The 14,406-nt window shown below is 36.5% G+C and overlaps 1 protein-coding gene across 4 annotated transcripts in view; it reads left to right on the forward strand.

Moving 5' to 3' along the window:
- The window catches only part of USP3 (ubiquitin specific peptidase 3), a 93,159-nt gene that overhangs the window by 27,516 nt on the left and 51,237 nt on the right, over nucleotides 1-14,406 (forward strand). For 2 of the 4 annotated variants that reach the window (XM_055362538.2, XM_019010755.4), the window contains exons 2-3: nucleotides 3,665-3,725; nucleotides 8,046-8,177. In XM_055362538.2, coding sequence (XP_055218513.1) covers nucleotides 8,149-8,177 — 29 coding nt within the window. In that variant the 5' untranslated portion in view covers nucleotides 3,665-3,725; nucleotides 8,046-8,148. Of the gene's footprint in view, nucleotides 1-11; nucleotides 165-3,664; nucleotides 3,726-4,820; nucleotides 4,937-8,045; nucleotides 8,178-14,406 lie in introns of all 4 variants that reach the window. The other 2 variants (XM_063698587.1, XM_063698586.1) reach the window with 2 other exon arrangements.

A 14,406-nucleotide genomic window follows, 5' to 3' on the forward strand; every position in this document is an offset into this window, starting at 1 on the left:
TATCTTTCTAGCCTTCAAATGTTTATCTGGTGTGACTGTATTATGCCCTCAAAGAGTACTGTATGTTGCCCAGGCTGGCCTCGAACTCTAGGCTCAAGTGATTCTTCTGCCTCAGCCTCCCAAGTAGCTGGGACTACAGATGCAATCACCACCACACTTGGCAGGTAGTAAAGTGGTTTTGTTTTTTTTGTTTTTGTTTTTGTTTTTTTTGAGATATATTAAAAGGCACAGTCCACAGTCACTTGTTTCCAATGATTTTGGAATTCAATAGTTTATTCCCTTTTACTTTCTCTCCTTATCCTTACGTATCTGTCTGTCTAATTGATGCACAATTCACATAACATAAAGTTAACCATCTTAAAGTGAACAATTCAGTGGCGTTTAGTACATCCACAATTGTTTTACAGGTACCATCTCTATCTAGTTCCGAAACATTTTCATAACCCCAAAATAAACTCTATACCAATTAAACAGTTACTTCCCATTCTCTTGACCCCCTCAGTCTTAGAGTTTTTTGGTTTTTTAAAATGTGTTATTGAATTGAGAAATTAAAAAAAATTAAAGCCTTGTGAGATAGTTGATATTATAAGACTGGCTTTATAATACCCTGTTCTAAATGCAGGAACATGAAGAAATGTGTTCATGCACCTTAAGTGGGGAAAAGGAGATCACCAAATTGTGTGTATTGTGTGTAGGTTTACAACCCTAAAGTGAGGAAGAAAGGAACACTTGGTAGGAAACGTACCCAAAGCAAAGTCACAGGGATTCTGCTCCAGATTTCTTTTTCCTCATACAAAGGAGGGACAAAAATCCTCCATAATTAAAAAAAATATCCTGGGTAGTTAAAAACTTGGGCCTAGGCCAGGTGCAGAGGCTCATACCTATAATCTGGGCACTTTGGGAGGCTGAGGCAGGGAGGATTGCTTGAGCTAAGGGATTCAAGACCAGTCTAGGCAACATAATGAGACCCTGTCTCTACCAAAAAGAAAAACAGAAAATTAGCCAGGCGTGGTGGCAGATGCCTGTAGTCCCTGCTACTCTGGAGGCTGAGGTGGGAGGATCAATTGAGCCTGGGAGGCAGAGGTTGTAGTGAGCTGTGATCATGCCACTGCACTCGAGCCTGGGCGACAGAGTGAGACCCTTTCTCAAAACAAAACAAAAACACAACCTTGGGCCTAAACTTACTATTGTAACATAATTATTTCAGGATAATATTAACCTATAAGAGTTTTTTTTCTCCCAGATTTGAGTTACAGTCATCCTTCCTTCCCTCCCTCCCTGCCTCCCTCCCTCCTTCCCTCCCTTCCTTCCTTCCTTCATTCCTTACATCCATCTTTTTTTTTTTTTTTTTTTTTTTTTCCGAGGCACAGTTTGCTCTGTCACCCAAACTAGAGTGCAGTAGTGCAATCATATCTCACTGCAGCTTCACCTTCCTGGGCTCAATTGATCCTCCCACGTGGCTGAGACTGTAGGCACGTGCCACCACACCCGGCTAATTTTTGTATTTTTTGTAGAGATGGGGTTTCACCATTTTACCAAAGCTGGTCTCGAACTCCTGGACTCAAGCAATCTGCCGGCCTCGGCCTCCCAAAGTGTTGGGACTACAGGCACGTACCAGTGCACCTGGCCCCAAAGTTCTTAATATTTACTAAGAGAAAAAAGCTTTACTGGAGAAACAAAATATTCATAATATCTCAGTACTCCAAATCATACCTCAAACCATGAATAGCTGTTCAAGTAAGCTGTGTACTAGTTTACTTTTTATTTTGTAATATACATTTTATTGAGCTTTCTCTTCAAACTGTAAAAACATCATATTCTCATTGCTGTAAGGCAAACACCATAGGGGAGTACAAATAAAAAGCCAGCAGTCTCCCTCACAATAAGTCTTCCCAAGTACCTGCCTAACAGAGTTGTTTTAGCAGTTTGGTAGGTATTCTTCAGCACCTTTCTGTCATGTGGTTTACGTGCACATGTAACAAAATTAGACCCAGTTGAGTAAAAAATGCCTTCAGTGCCTTCAAGGATGGCCCTGATACTGAATGTAAATATGTGAATGCGCTAAGAAAAGGGAAGGCCTTTGGCAACTAGAAGGGGATTTCACCACTCAAAGCTTTCATGTTCAAAACTAAAGTTCTGTACTGGCCAAACTGTAGAGTCCCTCAGGCAGTAATCACTGTGCTCTCCTATTCTCACCTCCTTTCCCCTCCTCTCATACAAATATAGGATGAACATAGTCAAAAATTTATTTAACTCATTAATGAGGGAACCAGTAGTAAGATGGTAAAGCTGGCTCCAAGAGTATTTGGGAACTGAGTGTGTATAGACAGTGAAGAAAAAAACATTGAAATAAAATTGCTAGGTTAGATACAAAACTGGTTAATATCCTACAGGGTAGTATAATTGTAACCTTTGGAGTCTGCTGGACAGAAATTATGTAAAAACTCCATTACCTGTAATTTCATAGAATTTGGGTCCTAGTCAAGTAAGCAGGTCAGTGGTACTATAATTAACTATCTTTGGGAGGAGCTATTAAACAGTGTTTCAGTGTACGCTGAAAGGGCTTACAGTTCTCCATTCACCTTATTTCCAGTTTCGGTTAATTTTTTTTTTAACAGTGAGAAAGGCCTGTTGTGATACGGGATTGGGCAAGAGAAATGTAGGTAGAGATCAGATCTTGGAAGAGATGGGTATCCTAAACTAAGAAATTTAAACTTTCTCTTCCACAAATATTTATTGAGCATCTACAACGTGCTAGGTGGTTACTATGATCCTGTGTGGTTGTGCTGCAGTGCTCCTCCCATGCCTCTAGGAGGCTGACTAGTGGCTCCCAAGGGGTTGTACTTAGGAAGTCACCTGGGAAGCTACTTTGCGCAAAATATACATGTTCTTTGTACTTCCTTCCCCACGCCAATGTAGATAACCTTGAGTAGAACATAGGTGTTTTCAAAAAGCTTTCCAGGTGATTTTGATATCCCTCCCTTTTAAATAACATTGTTACTTATATAGGACTTATTAAAAAATGAATGAGTAGACAGCAAGCAAAATTTTAATCAATATTTCATTTCCATACCTTCTTGCCTTCCCCACCACTATAATACATCAACTAAAATCATTAATGTCTTGATTATACCATCAGCAAGAATTATGTGCAGTTGTCATATATTTTATGCAACTAAGAATTACTTTGGGAAAACTAGGCTTAGATTTCCTAATTGTAACCTTATGTTGTGCCTCTTAGTAAATAAACTGAAAGAATTGTCATTTGTAGTGGTCTATGACCTACATGGCAAAGACATGTGATTAAATGACTAGACTTAAAAAAGTTTTTTAATAGGAAAATAGACTGTCGTTAACTTGTCAGAGACTGTAGCAAAAGGGAATAAGTAATAAAGGAGACAAGTGTATATGTGTTTAACGTGGTTAAGCTATTTGGGTTGAGTCAGCAATTAAAATGAGCCGCTGTTGTGGACATGCATTTAAATTCTTTTCAGTATAACTTAATTAGGCAGCCATTTTGTGTAAATGCATTCACAAAGCACGGATTTGCAACTTCAGCATTCCTACATAGCCATGGAATTTATAACTTAATCACAGGAAAATGGGGAGAAATTGGGAAATAACATGATACAATTGGTATATTGTGTGTTTTTCTTTTTATTAGTGTGCCGGTCCAACAAAAGCCCTTGGGTCTGTTTGACTTGTTCAAGTGTCCACTGTGGAAGGTAGGTGACATACTTATTACTTCACTGACCTATTTGCTTTTTAAAATTTGTCTTTAAGCTTTATGTCAGTTTTATTGGTTTGGATTTAGTACCATTGTTAATCATAATGCATAATTCTCTGTAGGGCTTCCTTCTCCAGTTGAATCCCTTTGTTCTGTGATACAACTGGGGAAAACATCTAGGGGAGAAAAACTCGTCGTATTGATACTCAGAAGAATTAGTTTGATGACCAAGACAATCTGCTAGTAATATTTGAGTGGAAAGATGAGCTAAGGGAATTCTTGAAGTACAAATTTACCTAATGGTTGTTTTTTAAACCTTTTATTAGGGTAAAATTTAAGCACACACAAACATAGAGATGGTATAATTGAACCCCATGTCCCATTCACCCAGCAATTATCAACACGTGGCAATCTTTTTTCACCTATTACCTACCCCATGCCCACCTCTACTGACTTTTGTATCAAATCCCAGGTATGATATCATTCTTCTGGGAAAGAAAAAAACCCTTAAAATATTTACAGATAAATGAATTCCTTTCGAAAATGATCTCATTGTGGAGTTCATTATTAATTCCTAAGATATACCAAATGTTTCATTGTTCCATTAAAATACTACTTTCTATGGACGACATCTTCTACCTCACCCCACCCCAGTTTAAACCTGAGCATTTCTTCCCAGTTCTTGGCCTCAAAATAATATTATTTAAATAGTAACTCTTCTAGCACAAACTCAAGTAAATATTGTCTGTGATTTTTTGCCTGATAGCAGCACATTTATTTCCACTGCTCTTCTAGCTTAGAAAATCTACTTTGAATTTACTTTAGAAGTTAATAGCTTAGCAGTAAGGAAATGAGAAATCATACTGAGTCCCATAGGCTGAAATCTATATTGTATTTATCCAGAATATTTCCCCATTGTTATTTTCAAATCCTCATTGCATGAAGAGAGCATCTTTCTTTGTTCAGTGAAGTTTTGATTTTTCACATTTTGAGTCCTGGAATTGAGTATTTTTTCCATGTGCACTTAAGAGTACCTTTGGAAAATGTTAACTGCATTTCTTAATTGTGGCTGTTGTGGTTTTGAAATCTCTAGGATTTGGGGAACCTGAAAATACTTTGTACAGATAACTTTTTTTAAAAAAAGAAGAAAAGTAGAAGCACTTAAATTCTGCAGTTGAAGAGACAGATTCCTCTCCTAGATTTTGAGAGGTGAGAATTATAATGCAATAAAGTTTATGTAGTTCTGTTCTCCAGAAGTCTCGTAGTGCTCTACAACCTAAATCTTGATGGTCATGTGCCAATCAAAAGACCTGACAAACTCAAAAATTAGAGATTAATGTTCTTAAACAACAAACTAAAATAGGTTTTGGAAAAATAAATGGAAAAATTTCTAGCCTCTGCAGGTGGACTGTTGTCAATTGCAAACAAGCTTAAATTTAGAAATTTGACATAGTTTTGGAGAAATGTGATGAAGTAGATTAAACAGAAAATTCAGAATAGCCTGAATTTGGATCTCCATTTTACATAGCTGATTGGTTAGTATTCTTTTATCATGTAATCCCAGGTGTTGATTGCCAAATTTATGATTTTTTGGTAATTTTAGACTGCTTGTCTTTAGGGAAATCGTAAAGTGAATATTCTTCCCACTAGGAAACAAAGTTTATCAATAGCATATATGGGTTATAAATTCTGCTGGTCTTCATGACCCCATCCCGTTTAAGTTATTTTTAAAATTTTTGTGATTGTTATTAGAAATTTGTGACATATGTAGTGAAATTTTTCCTCTTGTGCTGTAGACCAAAATGTCTAGTTAAAATCCAAAACTAGATGAGGGAAATATTTAATTTCCTGTTAGCTAGTTTATACAAAACTGTTAACCTCTTCGACTAATACATTTAGGTATCAGGCAAAACATTGCTAATCTTAATATCAGTATTCATACTTCTTAGTTTATCTCTGATATGCACCGGAACTATTTAAACATCTAGTACATTTAGAAACTACAGCATTGTAGTTAAATGGACTATGTAAAGATGATGAGTTCTCAAAAATGTGCGAGTGGTAATGTGCTTATTCAGTATTATTACTGTAGCAATGAATTACTGTTGTTTTTCATGGTTTGGTATTATAAATATATACGATAAGAATAGGTGATTAAGATGATTAAGTATTGAACCTATATGATACCTAAGAGTTTGCCTTTTATTTATTTATTTATTTATTTATTTATTTATTTATTTATTTGACAGAGTCTCACTCTGTCACCCAGGCTGGAGTGGAGTGGGGTGATCTCGGCTCACTGCAACCTCTGCCTCCTGGGTTCAAGTGATTCTCATGCCTCAGCCTCCCAAGTAGTGGGATTACAGGCATGTGCCACCAACCATGGCTAATTTTTGTATTTTTAGTAGAGATGGGGTTTCGCCATGTTGGCCAGGCAAGTTTCAAACTCCTGACCTCAAGTGATCTGCCTGCCTTAGCCTCCCAAAGTGTTGAGATTACAGGCGTGAGCCACTGCACCCAGCCTTACATTTTATTAAATAGCGTTTCTTGACCTATACAGTTACATGTTATCTTGAAATATGTGCTAAATGTGCCCGCCTTCTAAGCAATTGTTGTTTGGATTCTGAATGAGTAGTAGTTAAGCACAGAAAGAAGAATGCTAATAAAATGATTGCTAACATTCATTTGTTATGAACTATGGATTATGTAATCACCTAACAACCCATGAGACACAAAGTACTATTATGCCCATTTTACAAATGAGAAAACAAGTTCAGAGAGGTTAAATAATTCATCCAAGCTCTCATGGCCAGGATGTGATAAAGCCTAATTTTGAATCCAGGCAGTCTAGTTTTTGAGCTTATCCTCTTAATCATTATTTGACTCTAAAATTCATTTTAGTACAGTTTTATGAACAGAGGACTCAGGTATATGCAAAAGTGTAAAGTACAGGGAAAAAATGGAGAAAGAACGTGATCACATTCCAAGTTGAGGTTAATAGTGCCTTGAATGTGCCCAGTTTTCCTGGGTAGAGGGGCTAGGTTTGAAGTTGATCCTTCCCAGTTACCGTAACTCTCCTACTTCCTCCAAGGTAAGTGTTGTTCCTGGTGCAGTTAAGGTGCCTCATGATGAAAATGTCATCTAACTCTCTGCATCTGTTTATTTTGGTACCATTTAACCAACATTTGTTTTGACTGAGTTTTCAAGTAGGCGTTGCCTTCCACACATTGGCTGCTTTCTAGGAACTGGGAAATGTTGCTTCTTAAGGGTCTTCACGTTGGTGGTTAGTGACAGAGCTGTGCAGTCTCTAGATGAAGGTGTAGATGGATTTGGGTGTACACCATGTGGATATGGAGCCTTATTTCAGTTTCATTGTGCCTGCTGTAATATTAAATCTGAATTGGAATGTGTTACACAATTTTTATGAACATAATCAACTTTTGATTATCTTTGTCCATGTAGAGAAATAGCAGTTTTTGTAAGCTTAAGGTGATTTGTGTTTTGTTTGGATTATTTCTAAACAAACATGTTTCCATATGAGAGGAGCTCATTATTCAGGCATTCAAATAAAAGACTGGAAGCTATATTGGTGAGAGATGGAACATTGTCCTGTTTCTCTGACTCTCACACTTTATGTTAAGCAGCAACTTGAGCAGAGTCTATGGCCCTGTGGGAAGTGGCTGAGTAATTTACTTAACAGAGCTTGTCTTTGATAATAGCCCAAGTTGGGGGTTAGTGGTCTGAGAGAAAAAAAAAAAAAGCTATAGTGAAAGCAGCAGCAAAGGAGTTTATAAATAATATCTATGGTACTGAAACCAATTTGCATAGATTATGCCTTTCCTTGCCTGAGCCTACTCTTGTATATAATTAAAAGTTGACTATAGTATTTGGTTGCAAAAAAGGAGCATAGGCGGGTGGATTATGAGGTCAGGAGATCAAGACCATCCTGGCTAACATGATGAAACCCCATCTCTATTAAAAATACAAAAAAAAAAAAATTAGCTGGGTGTGGTGGTGGGCGCCTGTCATCCCAGCTACTTGGGAGGCTGAGGCAGGAGAATGGTGTGAACCTAGGAGGTGGAGCTTGCAGTGAGCCAAGATCGTGCCACTGCACTCCAGCCTGGGCAACAGAGCGAGACTCCGTCTCAAAAGAAAAAAAGAGCATATTTTAAGTATTCAGTATAATAAATCACTACATGATTGACTGCTGTTATAGGATTTCTTTATTTTGATTTGATTAATATTTAATTTCATCATTTCCTACTCCTTTAATTTCCAAAGCAATATTTAAAGTAAATTTTCATTTGGTTTTTGTAAGGTATGTGAATGGCCATGCAAAAAAACATTATGAAGATGCACAAGTACCCTTAACCAACCATAAGAAATCAGAAAAGCAAGATAAAGCTCAGCACACAGTATGTATGGATTGCAGTAGCTACAGTACATACTGGTAAGTTAACATTTTCTGGAAATGAGGTTTCTTACTGTGTGCAAGTGTGCTCTCCTCCCCTCCCTTCCCTCAGTCTCTAAGCCAGTTACTACTGCTGTTACCTCCTTTTACAACTGTTAGGATTCACGGAGGACTGGAGCCATTGGGAACGCCTATCTTTATTCATTCAGATTTTACTTTGCATTGTTCCTTTCAACTTCTAGGCCTCCTTTTCTCTCCCACCTCCTGTTCCTCATCCATCCTAGCTTCAAGGAAATAGATCTATTTCTTTGTTGTTATTATAATTTCTTTTTCTTGTGTTATTTTAAATTGAAGAATAATGTGATAACCCATGTTCAAAATAACTCAACAAACCCATGTTCCTCCTGTCCCCGGTCCAGTTAACATTTTTGTCATATAATCTTAAAAATTTTAACTGCTTTGTTTAAAAAAAAATTGTTCTGACAGTCTCCCTTCTCCCAGTGCAGTTCCATGCTCCTCTTCTACTCCCCCAAAGGTGAATGTCAAGAATTTGGTACGTAGCTTTCCAGGCTATTTTTTCTTTTTTTTGAGACAGAGTTTCGCTCTTGCTGCCCAGGCTGGAGTGCAATGGCGCAATATCGGCTCACCTCAATCTCTGCCTCCCGGGTTCAAGCAACTCTCCTGCCTCAGCCTCCCAAGTAGCTGGGATTACAAGCATGTGCCGCCATGCCCAGCTAATTTTGTATTTTTAGTAGAGACGGAGTTTCACCATGTTGGTCAGGTTGGTCTCGTACTCCTGACCTCAGGTGATTTGCCTGCCTCGGCCTCCCAAAGTGCTGGGATTGACAGGCATGAGCCACCGCTTCTGGTGCTATTTTTTTTTTTTTTTAGCATCCTTTAAAAAGAGGTTGGCAACAGGTTCTGTTCCCTCTTTGTAATATAATATTCATGTCTATTTCCTATAAATGACAAAGTAGGTATCTATTTTTGTGACTACTTAGAACTAGGTTATTTAGGTTGTGAGTGATGCTTAATGATCCATATCCATTTGGTTATGCTCAGAAAGTATATTTTGCAGTTTTAACTTTGGTGTGAAGCAAATTTCTTTCTGTGACTAGTAAATTATGATGAACAGTTCTTGTTTTAATCAGCTTTCCCTTGATTCAGAAGGTTGTTGACATTAAAGGGGGGGATATAAGCCATTTAAAGGATCACTTTGGAGATATTTTTTATTGTCAGACAGCCCTTGAATGTTACATGAAGGCATTACTGGGTAGAGATGGGGATTTAGAGAAGTCCAGAAAACAATTTTAATTTACTTTCTACTGAAATGGTGTGAGAATCCTTTCCACATTGTCCTTAGTCGATAATTGTATCATAGGAAGGTGCCCATCAAAAGGAAGAAGAAAGGGTCAGTGGTTTGCCAGGTCTTTTACTTTTTTTTTTTTTTTTTTGAAACAGAGTCTTGCTCTGTCGCCCAGGCTGGAGTGCAGTGGCCGATCTCGGCTCACTGCAAGCTCTGCCTCCTGGGTTCAAGCCATTCTCCTGCCTCAGCCTCCTGAGTAGCTGGGACTACAGGCACCTGCCACCACTCCCGGCTAATTTTTTTGTATTTTTAGTAGAGACAGGGTTTCACCGTGTTAGCCAGGGTGGTCTCAATCTCTTGACCTCGTGACCCGCCTGCCTCGGCCTCCCAAAGGGTCTTTTACGTTTTTACAGGTTCAACACCATTAAATTTTGGCTATTGAATAGACATCTTAAGGGTTATTCATTCAGATCACTACTGTTTTTAGTGATCCTTTGTGTGGAAGGTGTCCAGACCTGGAGAGAGAGAAGCTAGAGGTAGGTGAAGATTTCAGTAGAAATGAAAATCTTCCCAAGATTTTCACACAAAGGTTAGTGCTCAGTTTATTGTTATTTGCTGTTGTGAAACACGCCTACCAAAGTTAAGCATTAGCCAGGCAGTTAAAGTGTTTGCATTCCCCTTTCCCTCAGGTTTTCTTTTTTTTTTTCGCCCTTTCCCTCAGGAAACTTACATACTAGAGTGATGCGGCTACGTAATTTGCAGAACTGTGTGTTTCTGTGTGTTTGTATTTCTGCTTTAGACAACAGAAATTAATATAATTCTTGAAGTATCTGTCTCACATTGTCATGGGTCCCATCATCCTGTAGTACCAGATACTGAGAACATTGATTCTTGATTTTCAGTTAGCAATGTGAGTGAATTGCTTAATGGAGGACTTTGGAAATACAATTAAATCGCTGTGTGCTATAACAAGTTTGCCATTGTTTTCTTGCTGTTGGTAAGATTCTGAGGAAACTAACTCTTAAAGAAAATTTTAAGAATTATCTTAATGGAATGGAATTATATTCAAGGCCCTTTAAAAATATAGATTATATATTTTAATATCTTTATACATTGCATTTTAGGGGCATATTTTATTAACTAGAAATGGGAATTGAATTGGTTTTATTTCGCTATGGTCTGCTAAAGTATATGTCGTTTCATGGTGGAATTGGAATTAAATGGAAATTCTTGAACCTTGGGGAGTATACACTATGATGGAGTCTTCTTGGCCGATTGCCAGGCTTTTGTGTGAAGTTGTACAGAGCTGCAAGTGTGTGGACACCCAGAGCTGCTGAATTCAGGAAGGGAGCTGCAGCTGGTCACATTATCGGCTCACTTGTGGGTTTTAGAATAAAATGCTAGGGAATCACCCCGTAGCATTACACTGATGGCCTAAAAGAAATCTGTGATAGTTGTAAATTGACGAAGATGTAGTTTAAATTAACATTCCTCCCACACCTCACTGTGATGAAGAAACAGATTTCCTATTTCTGTGTGGAGTGTGTGCATGTGTTGTTTCCTAGTGCCCGTTAGTAATTTTACTTCAATTTATTAATTTTCCTTGTACACTACTTTCTTGTGGTTAGACTGAATGATTGATTTCAGAGGTAAAACATTGGTGCATTAGGTTTAACATGTTTGATTATAAATATCTTGACTAAAGTCAAAGCCTTTTTTGCAGTATGCTCTAAGTTATAACATACTCTGAGGCTTGCAGTTCTTCTTTCCCTGCTTTCCCCTTGCCAATAGTCCCTGCCCTGTCCTATGTTTGCAATCCTTTATGAAGTTATCACTGAACTCTTCTCTTTCCCCAGCTCCAGTTGTAGCTGAATGTAATCTTTCCTGAACTCACAGCTCTTGGAATACTTATAATTTCATGCTGCATGTTAGTTATTTGTAAATGTCCTTGGAGACTGCAGATACCATATCTCAGATCTTTGTATTCTTCCCTAGTATGCAGTGTCTGGTGCAGAGTAGGTGACATACGTTTGAAAGACTGAATTTTGTTAACTGTCTTTCAGAAACGGGGAAGGTTACATCAGATCTATAATACTGTGTCCCCTGATCATCTTGAAGGACTAAAGAGCCACGTAACATTTTTCCTGCAGACAACTTAAATCATGATATAGGTGAACTACTTCATTTCCCTCCCAAGATGGACACCCTTGTAGAGCAGTGCCCCTCCACCTTGATGTAAACAGGGGCCCAGAGAGGAAGCATGCATTAACCAGGCAGAACAATATAAATCAGGTTACTGTTCATTAAGAGAGAAAGCAGTGCGAAAAGGAATGATTCTGATTTGACACAAACCCACTTCTTAAGGAGATAAGCAGATTAACTTGAAAATGAAAGGTAAATTAAGATTTCGATGAAAATAAAAATCTTCCCAAGATTTCACACAAGAGCTAGTGTTTAGTTTATTGTTTGTTAGGTAATATTTCATTTGCTCCCATCCCAATTTCCCTCCCTTAACCAATACAAATGGAATTGTATGTGGTGTACATTATTGTGATTGAGAAGAAACAAAGATTAAAATTAGGAACTTTGGTTTTTTTATGGAGGTAGACCTTTGTAGTTAATAGATTTAAAATACTGAACCAATAATTTTTGACATCTGACATAGTCTTGTCAACTTCGATATCCTTATCAATAATAGCTGAATTTTTGAGAATGAAGAATTATGAAAGGAATATTAAAAGTATATTCCTTCAGGGCAGGTAATGTTTTAAAGCATCCTTTCAAATGAAGAAATATTGTGAAATATGAATCAGTTGTCTAGAAAAGAGGCTTGAATTTCAGATTTTAAACACTTGTAATAAATGGCAATTTTAATTAAAATGAACATAAAGCTTTATTTGTGAGTTTAAATAGATAATGAATCATTTCCTACAGCAGTTGTGAATAAAAATTTTAAAAAAGGAAAATATTTTGTTGATGTTCTTATAAACGATTTGGACGCAAATTTTCAATGTAAAAAATTAGACAACGGAGAGTTTTGTTTATTTAAAAACAATATTTTGAAGTTTAAGAAGAAACTTTCTAATAGAGATAATCTTAAAACATAAAAGGCTCTTCCTTAAGATATGCTGGTACTTGTCTGCTTTTAACAAAGGATATGGGTTTGCTCTGCAGGTATTCTTCTAATTTTCCATAATTGGCTTATTTGATGGCAATACATCAGAGTTTAGTAAGAGAATTTAAAAATACTCTTGCTTCCTAAGCAAATTCTTTTAGATTTTAACCTTTCTCAGTTTGAAATAGGTGAAGTCACTAGAATATCAGCTTGCTTTTTTTTTTCAGTATTACTGTCATTTATAATAAAACCAGAGGTCAAATTTGCCCGTAAATATCAAAATGTCTTAGAAGTGAATGAAAGGGAGCTGGTGAAACTTAATGAAGGATCTGTCATGTTTCAGGGGTGTTTGTTGCATAAGAGGTTTTATTTATTCATTTATTTTTGGTATTAGTGTTATGCATGGCTTACTGTATAAAGATAGCTTTGTAGCCAGTAAATTAAAGGACTTGTTTCTCTACTGTTGCATAAAAAATGTTTTATTTGTATGATTATTCCTCCTTGTTTCAGATGAGTGAAGAATGGTTTGCTTTGGGAATATTTTCTTAGTTCTTCAAGGACATGATGTGGAACTCTTGACTTGAGTAACTTCAATAGCACTAACAACAGGAATTGAAAAAAACTTAGAATTTTAAAGCTGAGAAAGAGGTAGAGATTTTTCTCTGTCTTGGGTATGACATATATGTTATTCAGTATGGTAGCAATTGAGCAATTGAATGTGGCTAGTGTGAAGAATTAAGTGTTTTTTATTTTAATTAATATTTAAATAGCACCATGTGACTGCTAGCTACTATTGGACAGTGCAGCCTCAAACTATTAAAATTTAACATTAAGTATATTAATGTTATAAACTTTCAAAACCTTAAGATAGAAATCTAACAGAAACTCCAAAAACAAAATAAGCCATTTTACTAAATAAAATGCTGTAGTTGGAAATAACTATAACTTAAAGCAAATCTAACCCAGTAAGCTATCAAAAAGAAAAATTATATAATTACCAAGTAGAGTTAATTTCACCTGAGTTCTATGAACATATTCATTATTAAAGGAAACCTCAGATTATTGTCCCATTGGAAGCAAAATATAGATTTATAAATAGCCATTTCTCATTTTAAAAAACTAATAACATTGAAATAAACAGAAACTTAAGCTCTTATAGTTTGCCAAAAACCAGAAAGCAAACATCATATACTAAATGATGAAATGCTAAAGCCATTTCCATTATATCAGAAACAAGACTAATACTTCCTGTCATCATTTACATGATTGTCACTATTTAGCATTGTTTTGGTAGTTCTAGCCATTGCAGTAAGACAGTAGACAGAAAGTCAAATAATTGGCATAAATATTGGAAACAAAAAATTATTTCTACTTTGAAATGATACAATAGAATAGCTGGAAAGCCCAGGGCGACTCTAGTAGAAAACATCAATGAGGATTAAATGTAAGACACTTTGGAAAGCTGATGTGTGAGAAATGTACACAAACTAATAGCTTTCTCTTTATTAGTAGTCATCAGTTGAAAATGGAAATGACCAAGCAAAAATATTCAACAGAACGACAAAACTATTGGTTACAGCTAGGAATAAATGTGTTAAAGAAAGGTACAAAGTGAAGGTAATGACCCTTATGAAGAAAACTTGATATTATAAAAAGTAGTCCTTTTCTCCCTCAGTTTTTGTCTTCAAAATGTTTACTTGGGACAGATCATGGTTTACATGATGGTCCTCAAACATGTTGTGAACAACATTAAAAAAAAAAAAGACACCTTTTACTCAATAAATAACATTTTTTGAGAAGCTACTATGTGCTAGGGACCTAGTTTTTAGTGGAGTGGTCTCCAAAAT

The sequence above is a fragment of the Gorilla gorilla genome, chromosome 16 (genome assembly GCF_029281585.2).
Source record: "Gorilla gorilla gorilla isolate KB3781 chromosome 16, NHGRI_mGorGor1-v2.1_pri, whole genome shotgun sequence".
Taxonomy (NCBI): Eukaryota; Metazoa; Chordata; class Mammalia; order Primates; family Hominidae; genus Gorilla; species Gorilla gorilla.